The sequence below is a fragment of the Pholis gunnellus genome (assembly GCF_910591455.1).
Source record: "Pholis gunnellus genome assembly, chromosome: 14".
Taxonomy (NCBI): domain Eukaryota; kingdom Metazoa; phylum Chordata; class Actinopteri; order Perciformes; family Pholidae; genus Pholis; species Pholis gunnellus.
Window position 1 is genome coordinate 911450 of NC_136541.1, and position 25296 is coordinate 936745.

Genomic DNA, 25296 nt, shown 5'->3' on the forward strand with positions numbered 1-25296 from the left:
AGAGATGTTGATAGTTATTTCTTGTATTTCGAATTCGCTCGTTCACACTCTTGCTCACTGGAGACAGTTTCTAACTAAATAGCTAGCTAGCTAGCTTAGTGTTAACATAGCCCACTACAATATTCCCTTTCATTTGCGTCAAGTTAACCTAAATGTTAGCAGGTAACTATCGTTAACAACTACAGACACATTCTGTAACTAGCTGTACTTACAATTTCACTCCGTGCATCAGTTACTTTGAGCTAAAGTCGTTAATATAATCCTGGCTGTCGTTGACGAGAGACGTTACTTGGCAGAGTGAGAAAGCCAGAGCAGCAGCCTCCCCAGGGTCCTAGTGCCCGGGGATTATATCGTTCAGTATGATGATAGGCTGTTGGATTGTAATATGAAGGAGGAGAAAACATACAAACCAGAACGCACATATGTAGCATGTTAGAGTTATAAATAACTTGTCCATGTGAGAAACAATAGTTTAATTTAATGACATCACCAAAATAAAAAAAAGTTTTTTTTTAAAGCCAATAATGCCAAATTATTTGGGGGGCTGAAGAACATTTTAGGGAGGCTTCAGCCCCCCTACAATAGGCCAAACGACGCCCCTGATAGAAATGTACCAAAGTCAGCAGGATTCATCCTCTGGGGAACATGAACGTGTGAAGCAAGGATCCACGGAGACGCTCTGCTAGTGAGTCTAAAGGACATAAAAGAAGAGACAGTCGTGTTGATATGAAGGAATGAGAAACACATCATGGAGCTGAAATATGACTCTGGTTCATTATGTGGACTCGTTCAGCTCAGCAGCTTTTTGTATCACTCTGTTTCACTGTGGGAGGAAACTGGATCTATATCTTTGGCTCAGGAACTAAACTGTATGTAACAGGTAAGAAGACACATTTATCTCCTTCAGTTGTTTTATTGAACAGGTTGAAATGTGTTTGAATGACTTCCTGCTGCTTCAGGCTTCATGTTGGTGTTTTCATCATTAGTAGAGAAGTCTTGCTGCCGTGCAGCTGTTGTTACAGAAAACAGCTTCAATCTCACTGAACAACTCAAGTTATTCTTTATTTCTGCAGATTAAACTGATTCATGGAGAAAACGTGTGATATCGAAATGTATTAAAATAAACAGTATTTGATCCTCTCAGTTATTAAACACTAACCCAGAAACTATATTATATCAAAGTGAATGAACCTCAATGTACTTTAATATAGTTTTAACACTTAAACTCTATTATAGTCGTCATTATACATTCATATATATGAAAGTTAATTTTAGACGCTCGACATCATTTTAAATATATTTCAGTGAACACAGTTTGGGTAAATTAAATAAATGATTATATTGTATAATATTATATAATAGTGCATTATGTCATAATATATTTTATTGTGTATATAAAGTTTAAACTATTATAACAAATGACACATTGATGATTGATGTGTTGATTTGTTCCTTTAGTAATTAGAATAAAGTACGTGTTGGTAGAAAAAGTGAAATATTGAATTTTAGTGACAATATACAAAATAAACTATATTATATTACAATGAATTAAAGAAAAGTCAGTCAATGTATTTTCAAAGCGTTTAACTCTAAATATGTTGTATTTGTACTATAATGAATGAATACTGTTTAAATGGTCGTATCGGCCTCATGCATTAGTGTTTTAAATGAAGGTTCATCGGTCTGTTAGTGGAAGATATTTGTATACATGAAGGCAAACTGAATATGATATTACAATGAATAGAATATTCAATACATATTTATACTAATGAAACAGGATAATATATAAAGGTACACAGATATATATTTGTACCTCTCTGCACTTCTAGTATAAATAGTTTAGACGCTTAACGTCATTTCAAATACATTATATAATATAAGTGTATGTTGGTTATTATATATCATGTTAATTATTATATTATGTTATTTAGTTATACATCTTTCATATTTAGTTTCATATATTTACCTTTAATGTTTCCAAACATATCATTGTAGTTTTGTATAAAATTAAAATTGTTATGAAAAAGAGCAATTATTAAATAGAGTAAATAATATGGAGGTAAATATTATAGTTTATTGTAATAATGATTGAAATGATGATTGTATTTTGCGTGAAGACAAATCTTCAGTTCATAATAATGTTTGTTAACTTGTTGTGTGAATGTAAATCACATCATCATATTATATGTTTCCCTCTGATGATAAATAAGTTTAATCTTGTTTTAGTTTTTAACACATTTAATATTTCTGAACATATTGTAGTCGCGTACAAACGTTAGAATTTTAATGAGGAAAAACAACTATTGATGTATTTATAGGTTTATATTTTATATGTAAATTATTCCTCAGGGATGAAAATAATCATTTAATTTTATTACAGAACTAAAGATGTTCATCACATTTGACATTTCTGAACATGTAACTGTAATTGGTTCTAAAAGTAGAAATTATGATGAAACATTTTAAAAACACTATTTAGTGGTATATATATGAATTTAATCATCTTTTATTATTATTGTTTTATATATTGTATTCAAAATTAATTGAAGATGAATCCTGTAATCATATTTTATTATATTATATATTATATTATATTAAAATATATAATATTTTATTATATTATATTATATCATATTATATTATATTATATTATATGATATTATATTATATTATATGATATTATATTATATTATATTATATCATATTATATTATATTATATTATATTATATTATATCATATTATATTATATTATATTATATCGTATTATATTATATTATATTTTATTATATTATATCATATTATATTATATTATATCATGTTATATTATATTATATTATATCATATTACATTATATTATAATATATTATATTATATCATGTTATATTATATTATATTATATTATATTATATTGTATTATATTATATTGTATTATATTATATTATATTATATTATATCATGTTATATTATATTATATTATATTATATTATATCATGTTATATCATAGTATTAATGATAGTGAGTGCAGGTGAATACAGCCTCCTGTGTGGTGGACTATGTGCTGTATTGATGAGTCCTTTAGTGATCAGAGTTCATGTAGTTTCCAGGATCACACTGAAGACAGTGCAGCGCTGTGAGCTGCTGGTGACTGTGTGAATGTGTGTCTGTGCTGCTTGTTGCTGCTGTCAACCTTCAGATGAGCCGGTAGTGAAGCCCGTGGTGAGCGTGTACCCAGCAGCACCCAGAGCCCACCTGGAGGGGAAGAGCTCCCTGCTGTGTCTGGCCTCAGACATGTTTCCTCCTCTGGTCCAGTTCTCCTGGAAAAGACGAAAGGACAACGGTCCTCTGGAGGAGCTGCCCTCTGCTGAGGGAGAGCAGCTGGAGCTCAGAGAGTCCACACGCACCGCCGCCATCTTGCTGATCCATCAGCGGGAGAACAGCAGATATAAATACCGCTGCTCCGTCCATCACGAGGGGGGCAGAGTGGAGGCCCAAACAGAAGCAGGTAATGAAGCCTCAGTGACTGTTCAGCAGGGATTCAGCTTCATGTGGAGACGCTGCTGTCAAAGAGAGCAGAGGAGCAGAGGACTGATGCTCCTCACTCAACACATGTCACTCCTTTTCTGTTTCAGAGGTTTGTACTCCTCCAGCACCTCCTCTCCCGTCTCAGTACCAGGTGAAGCTGCTGTGCCTGCTGTACACAGGGCTGATAGTGAAGAGTCTGGTGTTCTGCTGTGGACTCTCTCTGCTGATGGTCCTCAGAAACAAGGGACCGTCCACCAACTGACTCATGCTGACTGACTGATTTCTGCCTTTTGTCTCCTTCAAATCTCATCAATTCTTCTCTTTCATCTCTTTGATCAGTGTTCACAAACATCAGTTATGATGTGATGGTTATAAAATGTATGTTTATATAAATACACAGCTGTTATCTACACGTCAGCAGCTGATGATCCACCAGGTTCAGAGGTTCAGTGCGGACGTGAAGCTCTACGCTGATGACACTGTTCTTCACACACAAGAACAAACAGGAATTCATCTCTTTGATCACAAATATCTGTTATGATGTGTTGAAGGTCAGTTTTTAAATATCTCTCTTCATAAAGTTATATACAGATGTCTTGAATACATAAGTACAATGTAAACACAAATATCTGTTATGAAGCCTTAATAGTTGATAAGTGATGATATCTTTGTTAGAGGATGGAGCTCTATGGATCAAAGGAATCAGATATATTTCATGACTTCATTAAACATCTCCGTATGAAGTTTGATCAGAAGATAACAGGTTCAGAGTTCCCTCTGCAACGTTCACTATGTTTATAAATGAAGCTTATTTCAAACATTATATTGAATATTTCTATTCATTTTCATGTTAAACTTTGTCTTTTGCTTTAATCTCTAATTTGACTGTTGATCACATTTATATAACATCTGTTTCATTAATAAAGTTCAGTTTTCTTATTCTTGGTTTTAATAGTAATATTTGTGTCGTTGTGTATTTGTTAATAAATGAAACAAAAACATCTAACTTGGGACTATTTTTTACTTTTATTTTCTGTATCAGAAAAACTGTAAATCATTTATTGAACATCTTTAATGTGGATTTTATTAAAGTATTAAAATATATTCATAGCTAGAAATGATCACCTGAATATTAAATCTGCTTTCTTGAGACGTTTTTAAATTTGTCTGCAGATTAACTTCACAGAATATTTAATTCTTTCTCTGTTAAATATATTTAGTCTAAAAGGACATAATTCATGTCTTCACATTTAAAACCGTATGAAATGAAACATAAAAACACAAACGCATGCTGTTTCTATAATATTCACTTCAGAACATGAAGGAGTTTATTTCAGTGTTCAGTCTCATTTATTCTAGTTTATTCTGTTTGTCGGGTTTAACTCACTGCAACAAACAACAGCTGAGTAATATTGAGCATGTTGTCAACATGCATTCATATTATTATTAATATTGTAATAATGAGAGGACAGCTCAGTCTCTGCTGATTCAGACTGTTTGATCAAGAAGACGTCTGAGGAGCTGAACCTCAACATGAATCTGTTCCCCGACCTCGGACCTCCAGACACAGAGGTCCACAGAGGACTTGTTGGCCCTCATCAACACCAGGCGCTGACTGTGAAGTTCTCCTCTGATGAAGCTGAACCCCGTGGACCAGACCTCCAGGTGGGTCTTCATCGTGGGTGTCTGGGTGGAGGACTCAGAGGAGCAAAGGCCTCCAGACACCAAGAGACCAGACGAAGAGCTGCAGAGAGGAAGAGGAGTTCATGAGAGTTTACAGCAGCAGATGAGAATCTGTTCTCTGTGGTTATTAGGAGCCAGAAACAAAATGTTCACAGCGAATCACCACTTCCTCTCTGCAGCAGACGGGCTGTGTGGGTTTCTGCTCTGCAGCCGTTCTCACATGAACAACACAGAGACAGTTACAACCCTCCACTCCGGTTAAAGGACCGTTCCAGGAACGTTCAGCGCTCAGCGCCTCAGCTCTGATCTGTGTTTAATCTGAGAGAGAAACACTTTAATCCTGAAATAAAGAAAGTGTCTTCGTACGTACTTTATGAGCTCACATTGATGCTAACAGAGTGTTCATAACACGGCTCTGTTCACAAACAGCAGCAGGCTAAATACAGCTGTTTGACTGATGAGTGGAAACAATAATTACATTATTAATAATGATAATAATTATAATTAGAACAACAATTAATGTTAGTACCATTAATTAAGATCATTGTAGAAAGAAGAGGCAGAATTATTATGCTGATATTGTATATTGATTTTATTTAACATTTTTACAAGATCAAATATAATTTTAGACAAAATGTTTATTTTTCAGCAAAAATAATATAAAATAAAAAATAATATAAATGTCCCAATGAATCATATATATATATAATATATTGTTTATAATAATGTTTAGTAATATACATCATTATATATTATAATACATTATATGTACCTGTATCATAATACTACGGTATGAAGTGTATTTCGACTAAAGTATAATTATTTCGTACGTCTGTTATCATTGATCAGATTAATAAAACAAACGGAAACAAACAAATCATCGATTCATCCTCAGAATAACATCTGTGTCTATGTGAAGCATGTTAGAGCCTCCATGTTATCACGTGAACATCGTACAACATGTTATCACGTGAACACGGTACAACATGTTATCACGTGAACATCGTACAACATGTTATCACGTGAACATCGTACAACATGTTATCACGTGAACATCGTACAACATGTCATCACGTGAACATCGTACAACATGTCATCACGTGAACATCGTACAACATGTTATCACGTGAACATCGTACAACATGTCATCATGTGAACATCGTACATGTCATCACGTGAACGTCGTACAACATGTTATCAGGTGAACATCGTACAACATGTTATCACGTGAACATCGTACAACATGTTATCACGTGAACATCGTACAACATGTTATCACGTGAACATCGTACAACATGTCATCATGTGAACATCGTACATGTCATCACGTGAACGTCGTACAACATGTCATCACGTGAACATCGTACAACATGTTATCACGTGAACATCGTACAACATGTTATCACGTGAACATCGTACAACATGTCATCATGTGAACATCGTACATGTCATCACGTGAACGTCGTACAACATGTTATCACGTGAACATCGTACAACATGTTATCACGTGAACATCGTACAACATGTTATCACGTGAACATCGTACAACATGTTATCACGTGAACATCGTACAACATGTTATCACGTGAACATCGTACAACATGTCATCATGTGAACATCGTACATGTCATCACGTGAACGTCGTACAACATGTTATCACGTGAACATCGTACAACATGTTATCACGTGAACATCGTACAACATGTTATCACGTGAACATTGTACAACATGTTATCACGTGAACATCGTACAACATGTTATCACGTGAACATCGTACAACATGTCATCACGTGAACATCGTACAACATGTCATCACGTGAACATCGTACAACATGTTATCACGTGAACATCGTACAACATGTTATCACGTGAACATCGTACAACATGTTATCACGTGAACATCGTACAACATGTCATCACGTGAACATCGTACAACATGTCATCACGTGAACATCGTACAACATGTCATCACGTGAACATCGTACAACATGTCATCACGTGAACATCGTACAACATGTTATCACGTGAACATCGTACAACATGTCATCACGTGAACATCGTACAACATGTTATCACGTGAACATCGTACAACATGTTATCACGTGAACATCGTACAACATGTCATCACGTGAACATCGTACAACATGTTATCACGTGAACATCGTACAACATGTCATCACGTGAACATCGTACAACATGTCATCACGTGAACATCGTACAACATGTTATCACGTGAACATGGTAAAACTTTTTAATTTGAGAGTGAATTACGTCATCATTACTTTGTGAACATGTTATTTTCTATAATGTATAACTTTTGTATTTTTCAGAACCATTTTGTTGATCTGCCTTGAAATGTTTTATAGATGTTTGCGTGTTATCATAAATACTTTCTATCTCATCCAGATGAAGCTGGAATAGTTCAGCATCATTGTTTCACCAACATTCAGACTCGACTGATGAAGCCGCCGTGTTCTTGTGTGTGAAGAACAGTGTCGTCAGCGTAGAGCTTCACGTCCACACTGAGACTCTGAACCTGGTGGATCATCAGCTGCTGACTTGTAGACAACAGCTGTGTGTGTATATCTGCTTCTCTTGGTTTAGCTTCGTTGTCCTTGTTGAGCTGTGTGCTTGAGTTCATCTCTTCCTGTACATGAGTTCTTGGCGCTGTGTGAAAATATATTCAGAGCTTCTTACAAACACAGTCAGAAGACTTGTAGGCGTCAACAAACACGGACAATCACGTAGATTATTGACTCTGAAGAATAAACAAGAATTAAACAAGACCGTTTATAAAACACTGTGGTTAACTGTTTATTGAGAATGTTACACTGAACCTGCAGCACTGTGAACAATGTATTAAAGAAACACAAGAACAGAAAAATACTTTAAAGAATAGATTATCTACCAGACTGGAAGGATTCAAATTCATTTTCCATTTTATACAATTTAAAGTAGAAATACGACAAAATGCCACAACACAGAATTACTTTTAGGAACCAAAAATTTTAGTAAAATGCTAAAGTGTGTGTGTGTGTGAGTGTGTGTGTGTATTCATACCTTTAGGATTATAATATCTAAACATGAAAACATACATTTTATAACCATCACATCATAACAGATATTTGTGAACACTGATCAAAGAGATGAAAGAGAAGAATTGATGAGATTTGAAGGAGAGAAAAGGCAGAAATCAGTCAGTCAGCATGTGTCAGTTGGTGGACGGTCCCTTGTTTCTGAGGACCATCAGCAGAGAGAGTCCACAGCAGAACACCAGACTCTTCACTATCAGCCCTGTGTACAGCAGGCACAGCAGCTTCACCTGGTACTGAGACGGGAGAGGAGGTGCTGGAGGAGGTGGAGGAGGAGATGGTGGAGGAGATGATGGAGGAGATGATGGAGGAGGAGGTGGTGGAGGAGATGATGGAGGAGATGATGGAGATGATGGAGGAGGCGCTGGAGATGATGATAGAGGAGTACAAACCTCTGAAACAGAAAAGGAGTGACATGTGTTGAGTGAGGAGCATCAGTCCTCTGCTCCTCTGCTCTCTTTGACAGCAGCGTCTCCACATGAAGCTGAATCCCTGCTGAACAGTCACTGAGGCTTCATTACCTGCTTCTGTTTGGGCCTCCACTCTGCCCCCCTCGTGATGGACGGAGCAGCGGTATTTATATCTGCTGTTCTCCCGCTGATGGATCAGCAAGATGGCGGCGGTGCGTGTGGACTCTCTGAGCTCCAGCTGCTCTCCCTCAGCAGAGGGCAGCTCCTCCAGAGGACCGTTGTCCTTTCGTCTTTTCCAGGAGAACTGGACCAGAGGAGGAAACATGTCTGAGGCCAGACACAGCAGGGAGCTCTTCCCCTCCAGGTGGGCTCTGGGTGCTGCTGGGTACACGCTCACCACGGGCTTCACTACCGGCTCATCTGAAGGTTGACAGCAGCAACAAGCAGCACAGACACACATTCACACAGTCACCAGCAGCTCACAGCGCTGCACTGTCTTCAGTGAGATCCTGGAAACTACATGAACTCTGATCACTAAAGGACTCATCAATACAGCACAGAGTCCACCACACAGGAGGCTGTATTCACCTGCACTCACTATCATTAATACTATAATATAACATGATATAACATGATATAATATAATATAATATAATATAATATAATATAATATAATATGATATAATATAATATAATATAATATAATATAATATAACATAATATAATATAACATAATATGATACAGTATAATATAATATAATATAATACAATATAATATAATATAATATAATATAATATAATATAATATAATATGATATGATATAATATAATATAATATAATATAATATAATATAATAAAATATAATATAATATAATATGATATAATATAATATAATATAATATAACATGATATAAAATAATATAATATAATATTATATTATATAATATTATATTATATTATATAACATAACATAACATAACATAATATAATATAACATAATATAATATAATATAACATGATATAAAATAATATAATATAATATAATATGATATAGTAGAATATATTTTAATATAATATCATATATAATATAATAAAATATGATTACAGGATTCATCTTCATTTAATTTGGAATACAAGATTAAATTCATATATATACCACTAAATAGTGTTTTTAAAATGTTTCATCATAATTTCAACTTTTAGAACCAATTACAGTTACATGTTCAGAAATGTCAAATGTGATGAACATCTTTAGTTCTGTAATAAAATTAAATGATTATTTTTATCCCTGAGGAATAATTTACATATAAAATATAAACCTATAAATACATCAATAGTTGTTTTTCCTCATTAAAATTCTAACGTTTGTACGCGACTACAATATGTTCAGAAATGTTAAATGTGTTAAAAACTAAAACAAGATTAAACTTATTTATCATCAGAGGGAAACATATAATATGATGATGTGATTTACATTCACACAACAAGTTAACAAACATTATTATGAACTGAAGATTTGTCTTCACGCAAAATACAATCATCATTTCAATCATTACAATAAACTATAATATTTACCTCCATATTATTTACTCTATTTAATAATTGCTCTTTTTCATAACGATTATAATTTCAAACAAAACTACAATGATATGTTTGGAAACATTAAAGGTAAATATATGAAATTAAATATAAAAGATGTATAACTAAATAACATAATATAATAATTAACATGATATATAATAACCAACATACACTTATATTATATAATATATTTGAAATGACGTTAAGCATCTAAACTATTTATACTAGAAGTGCAGAGAGGTACAAATATATATCTGTGTACCTTTATATATTATCCTGTTTCATTAGTATAAATATGTATTGAATATTTTATTCATTGTAATATCATATTCAGTTTGCCTTCATGTATACAAATATCTTCCACTAACAGACCGATGAACCTTCATTTAAAACACTAATGCATGAGGCCGATACGACCATTTAAACAGTATTCATTCATTATAGTACAAATACAACATATCTAGAGTTATACGCTTTGAAAATACATTGACTGACTTTTCTTTAATTCATTGTAATATAATATAGTTTATTTTGTATATTGTCACTAAAATTCAATATTTCACTTTTTCTACCAACACGTACTTTATTCTAATTACTAAAGGAACAAATCAACACATCAATCATTAATGTGTCATTTGTTATAATAGTTTAAACTTTATATACACACTATAATATATTATGATATAATGCACTATTATATAATATTATACAATATAATCATTTATTTAATTTATCCAAACTGTGTTCACTGAAATATATTTAAAATGATGTCGAGCGTCTAAAATTAACTTTCATATATATGAATGTATAATGACTATAATAGAGTTTAAGTGTTAAAACTATATTAAAGTACATTGAGGTTCATTCACTTTGATATAATATAGTTTCTGGGTTAGTGTTTAATAACTGAGAGGATCAAATACTGTTTATTTTAATACATTTCGATATCACATGTTTCTCCATGAATCAGTTTAATCTGCAGAAATAAAGAATAACTTGAGTTGTTCAGTGAGATTGAAGCAGTTTTCTGTAACAACAGCTGCACGGCAGCAAGACTTCTCTACTAATGATGAAAACACCAACATGAAGCCTGAAGCAGCAGGAAGTCATTCAAACACATTTCAACCTGTTCAATAAAACAACTGAAGGAGATAAATGTGTCTTCTTACCTGTTACATACAGTTTAGTTCCTGAGCCAAAGATATAGATCCAGTTTCCTCCCACAGTGAAACAGAGTGATACAAAAAGCTGCTGAGCTGAACGAGTCCACATAATGAACCAGAGTCATATTTCAGCTCCATGATGTGTTTCTCATTCCTTCATATCAACACGACTGTCTCTTCTTTTATGTCCTTTAGACTCACGAGCAGAGCGTCTCCGTGGATCCTTGCTTCACACGTTCATGTTCCCCAGAGGATGAATCCTGCTGACTTTGGTACGTTTCTATCAGGGGCGTCGTTTGGCCTATTGTAGGGGGGCTGAAGCCTCCCTACAATGTTCTTCAGCCCCCCAAATAATTTGGCATTATTTAAAAAAAAAAAAAAAATCTTTTTTAACATTTTTATTTTGGTGATGTCATTAAATTAAACTATTGTTTCTCACATGGACAAGTTATTTATAACTCTAACATGCTACATATGTGCGTTCTGGTTTGTATGTTTTCTCCTCCTTCATATTACAATCCAACAGCCTATCATCATACTGAACGATATAATCCCCGGGCACTAGGACCCTGGGGAGGCTGCTGCGCTGGCTTTCTCACTCTGCCAAGTAACGTCTCTCGTCAACGACTGCCAGGATTATATTAACGACTTTAGCTCAAAGTAAATGATGCACGGAGTGAAATTGTAAGTACAGCTAGTTACAGAATGTGTCTGTAGTTGTTAACGATAGTTACCTGCTAACATTTAGGTTAACTTGAGGCAAATGAAAGGGAATATTGTAGTGGGCTATGTTAACACTAAGCTAGCTAGCTAGCTAGCTATTTTGTTAGAAACTGTCTCCAGTGAGCAAGAGTGTGAGCGAGCGAATTCGAAATACAAGAAATAACTATCAACATCTCTCTATTCTTTGCATTAATATATCTCTCTAGTATTTGGAAACAATAGCATCAGTCCCTATAGAATGTTGTTGATAATCAGTTAATGCTCGTGGAAACTAAATGTCTTAGTGTCCCTCATAACGCTGTTGTACCGCTATAAGGTGGCAGCTCCGCCCAGTCAGATGAGAGAGACGAATAAAACAAGTCAACAACTCAGAAGTTGACACCGTCAGGTCCATTCTCCATCCATTGTGTGCGGTCCCTTTAAGAATCAGGATTTGGGAGTGACGCGGATATGAAAGCTAGTTTATCCGTCTTTCCTTTACAAGCAGGAACATTATTTCTCTCTTTATTTGAGAAAAGTTCATATTTGTGTTGTCAAATTTCACTCTGACCCTGAAATTCTGTCTCTTGTGTTATCATATACTGAATGCAAGCAGAACTACAGAGCAAAATCACACTCTTTGTGATTGAACCAATCTATGAACTGTCTGAAACAATGAATATCCACGGCCCCAACGGGCCCCAAACGGGCCCCAAACGGGCCCCAAACGGGCCCCAAACATGCCGCTCTCTTTGGGGCTAAGCCCCCCTTTCTTTGGATCCTAGAAACGCTCCTGGTTTCTATCATCGGGGGACTTTTTAAACTGTCCATTACTTTGATTGATGACGTTTGTGCATCAGATGACAGGACGCTTGGTGACAGAGTGTGTGTTGCTCTGTAGTCTTGTTTTGTTGCCAGAGTTGCTGTTCACACACAAACACTGAACAACTGAAACCTCTGTTGAGGACGAATCCTGTCAACAGTTAGCGGCTTCACACTGAAATATGAATGTTCAGCAGAAGCTCAAACATGTTAAAGGTAAAGTTAACTATATCTGATGAAATCTGTTTCAACATGGGATGTAAGAAATATGTCTGAGAAGCTTTTATTGTGAAGGAGACACAGGAAGTGTTTGCATTCAGAGCAGATCAGCATGAAGAGGAGGGACGGACTTCATTCCTTCAGCAGGAGTTTAATCTTCATCAAAGTGCTGAAGCTGCTTTATGTGTTTTAATGTATATTTATACTTTTGTTCTTCTTTTTATAATTCTTTATGTTTTTTATCCCATTTATTTGTGTTATTTCTTGAAGTTATTTCGTCCTTGTGTCTCTGAGCCACTAGTTTGTCCTCTCTGTGTGAAACAACAATGAGCTGCAGGAATATCTGATGAATGAATAAATATGAAGTCGATGAATCTTAAATCCCTCAGTTCAGAGTGTTTGTGGCTGATGGAGGAGAACATGTGACCCTGAGCTGTGGTTTACTGCTCTCTTCCTGTCACAAACGCTGGTTGACATCTGTTCATCTGTTGGTTTTTGTTCAGGCTGCAGGAATCATTCCTCACTGTGGAGATCAGCTCTCACACAGGAGCAGTAGTAGGAGGCTGAATGAGTGAGTTTAACGTTCTGGATCTCCAACTCATAGCCGTTCTGTTTATTCACAGCTGAGAAATCATCTTTCTGAGGATGATTGTATCTGTTTTTATCTTTGTCACCAGAACTCCTACTAATATAAAGAATCCTAGTGAATGCTTCGTTGTCTCTCTTCTGGTACCAGAATATATAATCAAAACCAGAGTAACACTGGTGAGTTCCTCCACAGCTGAAGGAGACTTTCCCACCAACTCTCCTGGTCAACGTTAAATCATCCTGAACCAGCTCTGCTGCCATGGAACCCAGCGCTGCAGAGAAACAGACAGGTGGATGAAGGTGAGCGTGACGGTGTTGGTCAGAGGTGGAGCTCGGTGGCTCCCGATTGGCTGGAAACACTCACCTGAACACAGACAGCACAGAGCAGCAGCTGGGAGGAAAAGCATTGTGTGCAGCGGTGTATCCTCTGGTGAACCTGAGGAGAAGTGGAGCTCTGATGCAGCCGAGGACCAACGAGGACGAGCTGTGAGATCAGACGAGGGCCACGTGGTTTCTAACAGGTCCTCACACCTCCCAGCAGCCCCTGCTGCAGAAACATCAGGCTGAAGAGGATTCTTGTGTCATAATCAGTAAATTCCACAACTGTGGACATTTTAATTTGATTATAAAAAATGATGTCTCTATGTTTGACAGTAAGGTAAACTATTTGCTTTTAAATATGAGAGTGTCTGAAGAATATATCTGAAAAATATAAGATATATCTGGGAGATTTTACCTGCATTTCATGTATTTAAACAATTGTTTATTTTTTAGATATTTATATATATATAAATGAACCAATACATTCTGAATATATATGATTTATGAGATTATTTCCAATGAAAAACACTTTATACACATTTTCTTATTAATAATAATATAAATAATATTATCAATATATATATTATAATTAATCTCTTTTATTTTGAAGGCTCTTGTGAGATTTGTCTCTCAAAGTAAATCTTGATGTGTTGAACTGGTTCACACTCAGGTGAAGTCTAGAGAACCAGCAGCTCCTCAGTGTCTCCATGAACATCTGGTGGAAGCGTCACCACATGGTGCAGCTGTGTGACAGCAGCACGGCTGTGTGACAGACTTCAAACTAAACTTCGTCACATGGTGGATTTCTGCTGCTGCAGACGTTAAAGATGACGGAGAAGGAGCGCCACCCTGTGGTCAGTCAGAGGGAGAGCAGGGTATCCAGATGATGCTGATGATGGTCGTCATCAAACACACAGCAGTACGTCACAAGTATCACTGCTGGTACTGTTGTTACTACTGTTACTATTTCTACTGCAACTAACACAATACTACTACAAATACTACCACTACTTCTACCAGCTCTGATAGAAACCTGAGGGACTCACAGACTGAAACATCTTTCTAGAGAAGAACTTTTATCTTGTGACAGAACTTTCTCAGAACTTCTTCATCTCCTTCTCTTTGGTGATCTCTGTCCATCATGTCTCTGCTGTTGTTTACCTCTGTGTTTGTGGGAGTACATCTGTTATCTGTGTTTGTGTGTTTTATTTTGTCTTGGCTCTATCCTACTTTCTCTAAACTGCTGTACAAATATAGTTATATTGACTTGACAAATACTACAACTACATATACTGCTGCCCCTGCTACAATACTTCAAATACTACTAATACTAGGATACAACTGATAACTGATCCTACAAATACAACGTATACTGGTATTACTACTACATATTCCATATCTGTGCTTGTGGTTGTTAATAATAACAGTTATAACAGTTGTATTGGGTGAAACTGGTATTTCTAGTTATTGTTCTACATTCAGGCTACATGTTCACACGTCCAGTCATCTTCAGACCACATGGCGTCACGGTGACGATCCTCACATGGAGAATGAGCTCACACACGTGTGTCATTGGTCATTAATTAGTATCAGTGTACACCCAGAGAGACACTGTATTTGACTCATGTAGTCTTATTGCAGGGGGCGGGATGATCTCCTGTCCCTTGTGACAGCAGAGCTGGATAAGAAGTACAAGTATCTCACATTTGTACTTCAACACAATACTTCAGTCAATGTATGAGTATCATCGCACCACCGGTACCGAGTCAGCGCGTGTCTGTTTAGTCCTTCAGGTAAAGAAGAAGAACCGAACTGACAGATGACGGAATGCAGTCTGTAGACCGTCTCTCTCTCTCCTGGTTCCAGGTCCAGACAGGAACACGAACAAAGTCTTGATATTAATCATACAAACTACACAACACCACACAACTACACGATCACGCGCAGCCCCAAATATATATACTTTTATTACATTTTAGCTCTCAAATATTTAAGATACTTCTGGAAACAATCCGTCCAATGCGCACAAACCGCCATGACTCTGCCGTGTTGACAACAAAACGTCGCTGCGGCGTGTTGCATTCTGGTAAATGTAGTCAATCGAGCGTTTTTGTTGCCGTTTGTGAATCCTTTAACAACGTCTTCACGTTAACTTAAAGATGTCTTCCCTCGTGTTAGAGTCATATGGACTCAAAGACAAATAAAACAAGTGGTCATTCTGCTTCTGGTGTGTAGATATTAAACACAGACTACACAGCAGAACTACAAGTCCCACAAATCTTGACGTCATGACGTAGTCACGTTTAGCAAACGGTCAGTTGCTAAAGCAGAAAAACAGCCGCTTCCGTGTTGTTTCTTGTGTGTTTTTCGGGTGAATAACTGTCGGTAAGCGTCGCCGGAGGTCGACTGTCATGATTGAGTGAAGCTGACGCTCATGTTCGGCTTCTCTTCTTCTTCTTCCCGCCATGTCGCTGCTGCAGAGCTCCAAGAAGAGAGACAAGCGTGTGTTGTCCGGTACCTGTCCGGACCCGAAATGCCAGGCGAGGCTGTTCTTCCCGGCTCACGGCTCCGTCAGCATCGAGTGCACGGAGTGCGGCCAGCGGCACGAGCAGAAGAACCTGTTAACCGTGGAGGAGGTGACCGACCCGGACGTCGTGCTCCACAACCTGCTCAGAAACGCCCTGCTGGGCGTCACGGGGGCCCCTAAGAAAGGCACGGAGCTGGTGAAGGTGATGGGTCTGTCCAACTACCACTGCAAGCTGCTGTCCCCGGTGCTCACCAGGTACGGCATGGACAAGCAGACCGGCAAGGCCAAGCTGCTGAGGGACATGAACCAGGGCGAGATGTTCGACTGCTCGCTCCTGGGGGACCGGGCGTTCCTGATTGAGCCGGACCACGTCTCCACCATGGGCTACGGCAAGGACCGGTCGGGCAGCCTCATATACCTCCACGACACCCTGGAGGAGGTGAAGAAGGCCAACGGCAGCGGGGAATGTCTCATCCCGGTCCACGTGGACGGAGACGGGCACTGTCTGGTCCACGCCGTGTCCAGAGCGCTGGTGGGCCGAGAACTGTTCTGGCACGCCCTGAGGGAGAACCTGAAACAGAACTTCAAGCAGAACCTGGACTGCTACAAGGCCCTCTTTCAGGACTTTATCGACGCCGCCGAGTGGGAGGACATCATCAACGAGTGCGACCCCCTGTTCATCCCGCCCGAGGGCGTCCCGCTCGGACTGCGCAACATCCACATATTTGGTTTGGCCAACGTCCTCCACCGACCCATAATCCTGCTGGACTCCCTGAGCGGGATGAGGAGCTCTGGGGATTACTCGGCCACCTTCCTGCCGGGCCTGGTGGCCGAGGAGCAGTGCCGGGGGAAAGACGGGAAGCTCAACAAGCCCATCTGCATCGCGTGGAGCAGCTCGGGCAGGAACCACTACATCCCTCTGGTGGGAATCAAGAACACCGTGCTGCCCAAGCTGCCGGCCCGCCTGCTGCCGAAGGCCTGGGGAGTCCCTCAGGAGCTCATCAGGAAGTACATCAAGCTGGAACCGGACGGGAGCTGCGTGATCGGCGGCGACCGCAGCCTGCAGGACAAGTACCTGATGCGGCTGGTCAATGCCATGGAGGAGGTGTTCATGGAGAAGCACAGCATCCACCCGTCGCTGGTGGCCGACGTGCACCAGTACGTCTACAGGCGCACCGGCGTGATCGGCATCCAGCCCGAGGAGGTGACCGAGGCGGCGAAGAAGTCGGTGACGGAGAACCGGCTGCACCGCTGCCTGATCTGCGGCGCCCTCTCCGAGCTCCACGTCCCGCCGGAGTGGCTGGTTCCCGGCGGGAAGCTCTACAACTTGGCCAAGTCCACTCACGGCCAGCTGCGGCCGGACAAGAACTACAGCTTCCCCCTCAACAACGTGGTCTGCTCCTATGACCCCCAGAGGGACGTCCTGGCCCCGGATTATAAACTCAGCTCCCTCAACACCTGCAACTGGTGTCACGGCACGTCGGTGCGCCACATCCGCGGCAACGGGGTGGTGGTCTACCTGGACGGGGACCGAACCAACACCCGCTCCCAGGGCGGCAAGTGCGGGTGCGGCTTCAAGCATTACTGGGAGGAGAAGGAGTACGACAACCTCCCCGAGGCCTTCCCCATCACGCTGGAGTGGGGGGGGCGGGTGGTGAGAGAGACGGTGTACTGGTTCCAGTACGAGACCGAGCCGGCTTTGAACAGCAACGTGTACGACGTGGCCATGAAGCTGGTTACCAAGCACTTCCCGGGGGAGTTTGGCAGCGAGATCCTGGTGCAGAAGGTGGTGAACACCATCCTGCACCACACCGCCAAGAAGAACCCGGACGAGTACAACCCGGTGTCCATCGCCGGGGCTCACGCCCAGCGTCTCACCGACGCCCCGGAGACGCCGCCGGACAACACGCCACCCACTAAGATCATCCTGACCGGTCAGAAAGCCAAGACGCTCCACAAGGAGGAGCTGACGATGAGCCGGGCGGAGCGCAGCATCCAGCAGAGCATCAGCGAGCAGGCCTCCGTCACCCAGAAGAGGCGAACCGACAAGCTGAAGCAGGAGCAGAAGGGCCGGACGTCTTCCGCCGGCGGCTCACCGGAAACCTCCTCCTCCTCCTCCGCTCCGGCCACCCCGACCAAATCCTCCTCCCCGTCGTCCACCAAGGAGAAGAAGATCCGCGTGACCACCAGCGACGGCAGGCAGGCCATGCTGACCCTGCAGCTCCACACCACCTTCTCGGAGCTGCAGAGGAGCATCGCCGACCAGTTCGGCGTGCCGCCGGCGCAGCAGTGCATCCGCCACGGCTTCCCGCCCAAAGAGCTGCCCCCTCCGAGGGACGGCGAGGAGAACGAGCCGGCGGCGCTGCAGCACGGCGACCGGGTGACGGTGGAGATACTGAGGGCGCCCGAGGAGAAGGCGCCCGCCGCCTCCGGCTCGCACGCCGCGAAGAGCGAGGACGACGCCGCCGCCGTCGTCGTCGTGTCCGGCAGGACGAGCGGCCGCGAACTCCAGGACAGCATCGACCTGGAGATGTCCTCCCTCTGTCTCCTGGCAACCTTGATGGGTAAGAATGAAACTCCTCCTCATGACGCTTCTTCTTCACGGTTAGGTAAAGTCACATGACCACCGAGTCCATGTGACCACCGAGACCATGTGACCACCGAGACCATATGATCACCGAGACCATGTGACCACCGAGACCATGTGACCACCGAGACCATGTGACCACTGAGACCATGTGACCAACGAGACCATGTGACCACCGAGACCATGTGACCACCGAGTCCATGTGACCAACGAGACCATGTGACCACCGAGACCATGTGACCAACGAGACCATGTGACCACCGAGACCATGTGACCACAAGTCTTAGAACTAAGGATTGTTTCCATTATTGATTGTACTTTTCACCTAATCACTGAAACAAGAGGATAAGAAACAATGTATTTTAAAAACAGGCCGTAATATTTGAAATGTATATTTTCAATATATTGAATTTGTATTTAGTTTTATTTAAATTAACAGAAAATAACATTTCAATATTCATACAACATATTTTAATTAGTTATTCATGTAGTCTGTGTCACTTCTCATATAAATATGTTGCATTTCTTCCCGTTTATATTTCATATATTCTCCTTGACTGTCAACTTTCCAGCCGCTGTTCCTGTTTTTTGGGGAATGTTTAACGACTTACTCGCTGGAAGTAAATCTTCAGTGAAGTTCCCCCGATACGAACACCAGATCTCACATCACCTCAAGAAAACGTTGAACAGCGGCATCAGCTTTGTTTCCAGTGTCGCTTCATCTTCCCAGAGAGAGTGCGAGTGGTCAGCCTCCAGCGTTGTTGTTGTTCGCACTATTTTGAGTGACAGCAAAGATTTTGTCTGCACTTCCTGTGAGCAGGAGCTCAAACAGGAAAACACAAAGCCTCTTAGTTTCAGGTGATGCTACGCGGATGAAAACATGCTTATGAATATAATAATACGTTTCTCGCCCTTTCTTTAAAACGTCGTGAACTGAATGAGTAACTCTTTGATATCATCAAACTTTTTATAACACGGTTGTTTGTCAACATGCGTTGATATGATGCTCAAACGTATAAAAACTAAGAATGATTAGTTTTAATGATTTTTATGCTTCATAAAAACTCTGAACATTGAAACACAGCAGCTTCAATTTGGGGAGTTTTCGAGATGAACTCAAAGCGACCGCTGGTTTAATAATAATTGATATTCTCAGTCGTTCAGCGGTGCGTTCAGGGTCTCAGCTGCCTCGTTAAATCCGGTTCCTCTCTCTCTCTGTGTGTTCCAGGTGAGGACGTCTGGTCGTACGCAAAGAAGCTGCCTCACTTGTTCCAGCAGGGCGGCGTCTTCTACAACATCGTGAAGAAGGACATGGGTACGTTTACACAACAGGACTCCTCCGGTCCGTCATGATGTAGTTCAACATGTTGTCATCACCTGGTTTATCCCGCTGTCGTCGGGTAGTTTTCATTGTGCAGTGATGTCGGAGAAAAACCAGCGATCGCTCCTGATTATTGGAGATAAAAAGCATAATGTTGCTGTCGGAACAGAAACTCAGGTTTTGCACAAATATAGAATGATTAAAACTTAGCATTTAAAGAAGCAACGGGTCATAAATCTCACGGTTCAGATCATTACAAAAGAACAAAGGAGCAAATATAGCTTTTAGAGGTCAACGATGATCTTTATTGTTGTTTGATTACATCAGCTGGTCTACAAGGATCCACAATATCTATCTTCACCATCGTCCCAAAAATCATTTCAACGCTCTGAAGTCAGTAAACCATCAAAAATCTAAAATGTTTTACTTTGTAATAGTAATTTAGTGTTTTTTTCTTCATAAACACACACTTCAAATGAGGAAATGTATAATAAGTATAATAATGTGTTTAGAGCTCGTGTTAGAAGGTAAACAGCTCATAATTCATCTCTAATATCTATTTATATTCATAAACATCTCCTTCAAACTACTGGATTTATTCTAGTTCATCACCAAAACTACATTTTACAGATTACATGTGAACACATCATGATAACGTTATAATGTAGCTTCAGCCAGTACTCATGTTCACTGAGCAGAGCCTGAAGGCATCATGATGTCACTGAAGTGAGCCTCGTTGGTTAGCCGTTAGCGGTGCTGCTAACGTTACTAGCTCTCCTCTGATTGGTTGTTTACAATGAAACACGATCAGAGATCAGAGACTAGAAACACAAGTTCTACTGAGTCAGTGCAACTTTATTTACACTCTGATGGTTAACGTTAAAACTTTATTTACACTGTGATGGTTAACGTTAAAACTTTATTTACACTGTGATGGTTAACGGTAAAACTTTATTTACACTCTGATGGTTAACGGTAAACCTAAACTCCCTTATTGATCGGTGATCTCTGTTTCAGGCCTGATGGACGGGAAGCACTGCACGCTGCCTCACCTGACGGGGAAAACCTTTGTTTACAACGCAGCAGAGGAGCGTCTGGAGCTCTGCGTGGACGCCGCCGGCCACTTCGCCGTCGGCCCCGACGTGGAGGAGCTGGTGAAAGAGGCGCTGGTGCAGCTGCGCTCCGAGTCGTCCACCAGGGGCAGCAGAGAGGGCAGCCCGTCCCACGGCGCTCTGCGGCTCGGCAGCGGCGGCGTCGTCCGCAAGAAGGAGCATCTCCAGAGCGTCACCGCATTCCAGGGCAAAGGCCACTCTCTGGGCAGCGCCGGGGGCTCCTCCCCTCCGGAGCACCGGCCTATCACGCGCCAGCACAGCAGCGGCGTGGACCTGAGCGCCAGCGTGTCCCGGGTCCCGCCGGACCTGTCGGACATCCCCGAGGACGCCACCAGGGAGCTGGTCCGCATGGCCCCGGGCTTCGTCACCACGAAGGACGGCCGCGGCCTGGACCCCGGCCTGATGGAGCAGCAGCGGAGGAAGCTGCAGGAGATGGTGTCCTCCATCCAGGCCTCCATGGAGCGCCACCTGAGGGAGCAGCAGAGCAACGCCGCTGCAGGGGGCGGGACTAAGACGGGAGCTAGCCAACCGGCGTCCGCGCTGGACGACGACGCCGACGACGACGATGACGAACTTCCGGCCGCGACCGGCAAACCGGACGGGAAGTCGGAGGAGCTGGAGGAGATGGAGAGTCAGGACGGAGAGCAGAGCAACGCCACCGAACCCATGGATCACTCCTGATCACTCCTGACCCCCCCCTACCCGCCCTTAGCCCCGCCCCCCCTCGCTCCGCCAGAACGCCTCAGGTCGGATCCTCAAGCTTTTGGTCCTCATCGTGTTTCGTCGTCTTTACTGCATGACTAAAGAGCGAGCCGACCTCCCCCCCCCTCCCCCCCTCACCTCTCTGGGACAATAATCCACGAGGTGGTTATACTCCCACAACAACACACACACTCCCCGTGTGTGTGTGTGTGCGTGTGTGTGTGTGTGTGTGTTTGAACTCTATACGCACTCTCTGGCACACGCTCTCATCTCAGCTGTCCACACGTGAGACCAAATAATAAAACACGACGTTTTGATCCATTGATTCCTGCTTCTGAGAGAAATTATTTTGCCTTTTTTTTTAAAGATCTTTCAGCCCCCCCCCCTTTAGTCCTCTTAAATATCCTGAAAGAGGAAACGGCCGCTCGAGGAGTCGCATCTCTGGAGCTAGAAGGATCCTCTCGAGTCTTAATCTGCCACCAGGAGGAGGAGGAGGAGGAGGAGGAGGAGGAGCAGGAGGAGGAGGAGGAGGAGCAAGAGGAGCAGTTAGCTGACTTGACGTGATGTTGTTGCTTCAGTCTCCACTCAGAGAACGAGTGAGTGACGTGAAGCGGCTGTCAGGCCAACCTGCAGGTAAAGAGCGTCTCCGTCTCCGTTTCTTTTTTATTTCTTTACGTTTTAAACCTCCAGAACGTTTTGCGTCCTCTTAATGCACATCGGTCAGTTTGGGCGTGTCGGTAAACAACGAAGGTATTATTTTGTCATTTAGAAACAGCAGAGAAGTTTATTTTACTACGTACGCTCGGCTCCTTTGTGACCAAATGTCCTGATGAAACGCGTGTTGATGAAGAACACGGGCCGGTATTTCATGATCTGATTATCGGCCTGAAGAAGACCAAACTAAAACGCGTTCTGTATATTTGACCTGTGAGCTCTGCTGTTATCAAAACTCTTCACAGCTTCAGATTATTAATACGATTTAAAGACGCATTCGTCTGATTGTCAAGTGCCTGAAAATCCTTCATGTGTCGCCAACGTGTTAAATAAATCTAAATGTTCAGAGTCATGTTTCTAATGGTCGGAGTGACTCAGTGATGTCACAAAGACGCACGTTAAGAAGACTTTCATTTAAAAAGCTGAAACAAACGGTAGAAATAAAACTACGATCTGGATACGTTAGACTCTCGAAGCTCTTTGTTCACGTTGTTTTGTGCTGTGGAGCGTGATGTGGAGCGTGATGTGGAGCGTCAGTGTTCATTCCAAGGCTGAAGGTCCAGATGTGAGTTTGATCCTCGAGGTGCTTCACATCTAAGTCTATATAAGTCTCCTAATATTCATTTGCTCTCTTTAAAGAGTCTCTTTAGTCGAGAACAATAATCAGTTGTTTACTTTTTTATTTGAAATGATCTCTGACTTTGGTTCTGTTTCTGCGTTCCAGCAGAACCGACACGCTGATCACGAAACATGCTGCTAGAATAACATCTTCTTCTTCTTCATGTCCGCAAACACGACGGAGCGCTGAGCTGCGAGACACAAACAGGAAGTGAACACGAGGAACGTGGACGAGTTTATAAACAGTATTTGATAAAAGTTCTGTTCTGTGCAGAGAAAATCTTTAAGTCCCAAAATAATAGAATTCTTTAGAGTTTTATGTTAAATGTGCTCAGAGGACGTGTTGTTGTTTTCTCTTCTGTGGGAATAAAAGCAACAGAACGCGTCTTCAGAAGCATTTAATCAGGTTTTATTGTGAAACATCAAAGTTCTCACGATCACAGGAACGAGTTTAAAGGAAGTCAAATCGACTGACAAACTGTGGAACAAGTTTTACTATCTCACGTTCCTTCAGGGTTCCTTCAGGGTTCCTTCAGGGTTCCTTCAGGGTTCCTTCAGGGTTCCTGAGATTAACAACGTTCTCTAATATTTGACAGCAGCTGAATCGAGGCGTCTTTGTCTTCAGTCATAAACTCGCTGAAGGTTTCATGTTTTATTCTGTCGAGGACTAAAATACACTTTGAAATGTCCGTCATCGGTCAGAATCTGACGTGAGAGAAGATACGTTTCGTGAGTTCTTTGGAGGCAGAACGTGTTTCATCAGATTTATTATCTACGATTCTTTAAACCGAAAGTTCCGAATATGAAAAGCTGAACAGTTTCAAACAAACAAACCACAGTTGAATGAGAGAAATCCACTTATAGCTTTGATTAGCTTAGCTTAGCTTAGCACAAAGACTAGAAACGAGGGGAACAACTAGCCTGGCTTATGTCAAAACAACACGTTGTGGTTTTACAGAGTTTTGTGCCGGACTACAGACTTTATGCTAAGCTAAGCTAATCACAAACATCACATGACGGAGTTTTGTGCCGGACTACAGACGTTATGCTAAGCTAAGCTAATCACAAACATCACATGACAGCAGGTTGAACTGTTCCTTTAACGTGACTTAAAGTCCGTTTACTCTTTTGGTGCCAACTCAATGTGTTTGTTTTGGAGGGAAACTTATCGTCGGCCAGTTTAACACTCAAATCTATTAGTTTTACATTTACTTTAAAATGTCACTTTTACCTAAAAATCCATTTATTTTCACTTTAAAACCCGAAAGTTCAACTTTTAAATTTGGACTTTTTTTTGTTCTCTATTTTTGGGGCGACGAGGTTTATTTTACGTCAGACGTGAGACTCTGCACTTTGAGGGGATAGAATGTTAGCGTAGCATGCTAACGTTAGCCGGTGGGGTCGAGAGGAAGCTGCTGTAACGGACGTGAAGTTCTTTCTGTGTGACTGCTGTACACTGACATGAATTGTAATCCAGTTGTATAATAGTACATATTGTAGTATATTTGGACCTGTACAGAAACTACAGATTGTTCAGTTCCTTCACTTCTCTTTCTTTTCTTTTTGTTTCTCTGGTTTGCTAATAAAACATTGATGCTACACGGCTTCGA

At 41.1% G+C, this 25296-nt stretch overlaps 2 protein-coding genes and 1 gene segment (V, D, J or C); 2 read left to right on the forward strand and 1 right to left on the reverse strand.

Annotated features, from left to right (window-relative positions):
* The first annotated feature begins 734 nt into the window (after positions 1-734).
* On the forward strand, positions 735-4456 carry LOC306706443 (immunoglobulin lambda constant 1-like). The segment is given in 3 exons: positions 735-880; positions 3195-3503; positions 3631-4456.
* Positions 4457-8260: 3804 nt separating this feature from the next.
* Positions 8261-11562, reverse strand: LOC306705991 (immunoglobulin lambda-1 light chain-like; the record flags this gene model as incomplete). The annotated part of the gene is made up of 3 exons (XM_079172904.1): positions 8261-8692; positions 8820-9128; positions 11460-11562. 3 exons carry the CDS (start codon positions 11560-11562, stop codon positions 8418-8420), a joined length of 687 nt encoding a protein of 228 aa, XP_079029030.1. The 3' UTR covers positions 8261-8417.
* A 4876-nt stretch (positions 11563-16438) lies between these two features.
* On the forward strand, positions 16439-25296 carry vcpip1 (valosin containing protein (p97)/p47 complex interacting protein 1). Of its 2 annotated transcripts, XR_013767376.1 has the most exons (4): positions 16439-19196; positions 20448-20534; positions 21558-22987; positions 23796-25296. XR_013767376.1 is itself a non-coding variant. In XM_079173597.1 (3 exons), the coding sequence occupies exons 1-3, from the start codon at positions 16571-16573 to the stop codon at positions 22331-22333; spliced, it is 3489 nt and encodes a 1162-aa protein (XP_079029723.1). In that variant the 5' UTR covers positions 16439-16570; the 3' UTR covers positions 22334-25296. The 2 variants fall into 2 exon arrangements, 1 of the variants encoding a protein (XP_079029723.1); XM_079173597.1 differs by having other exon boundaries at positions 21558-25296.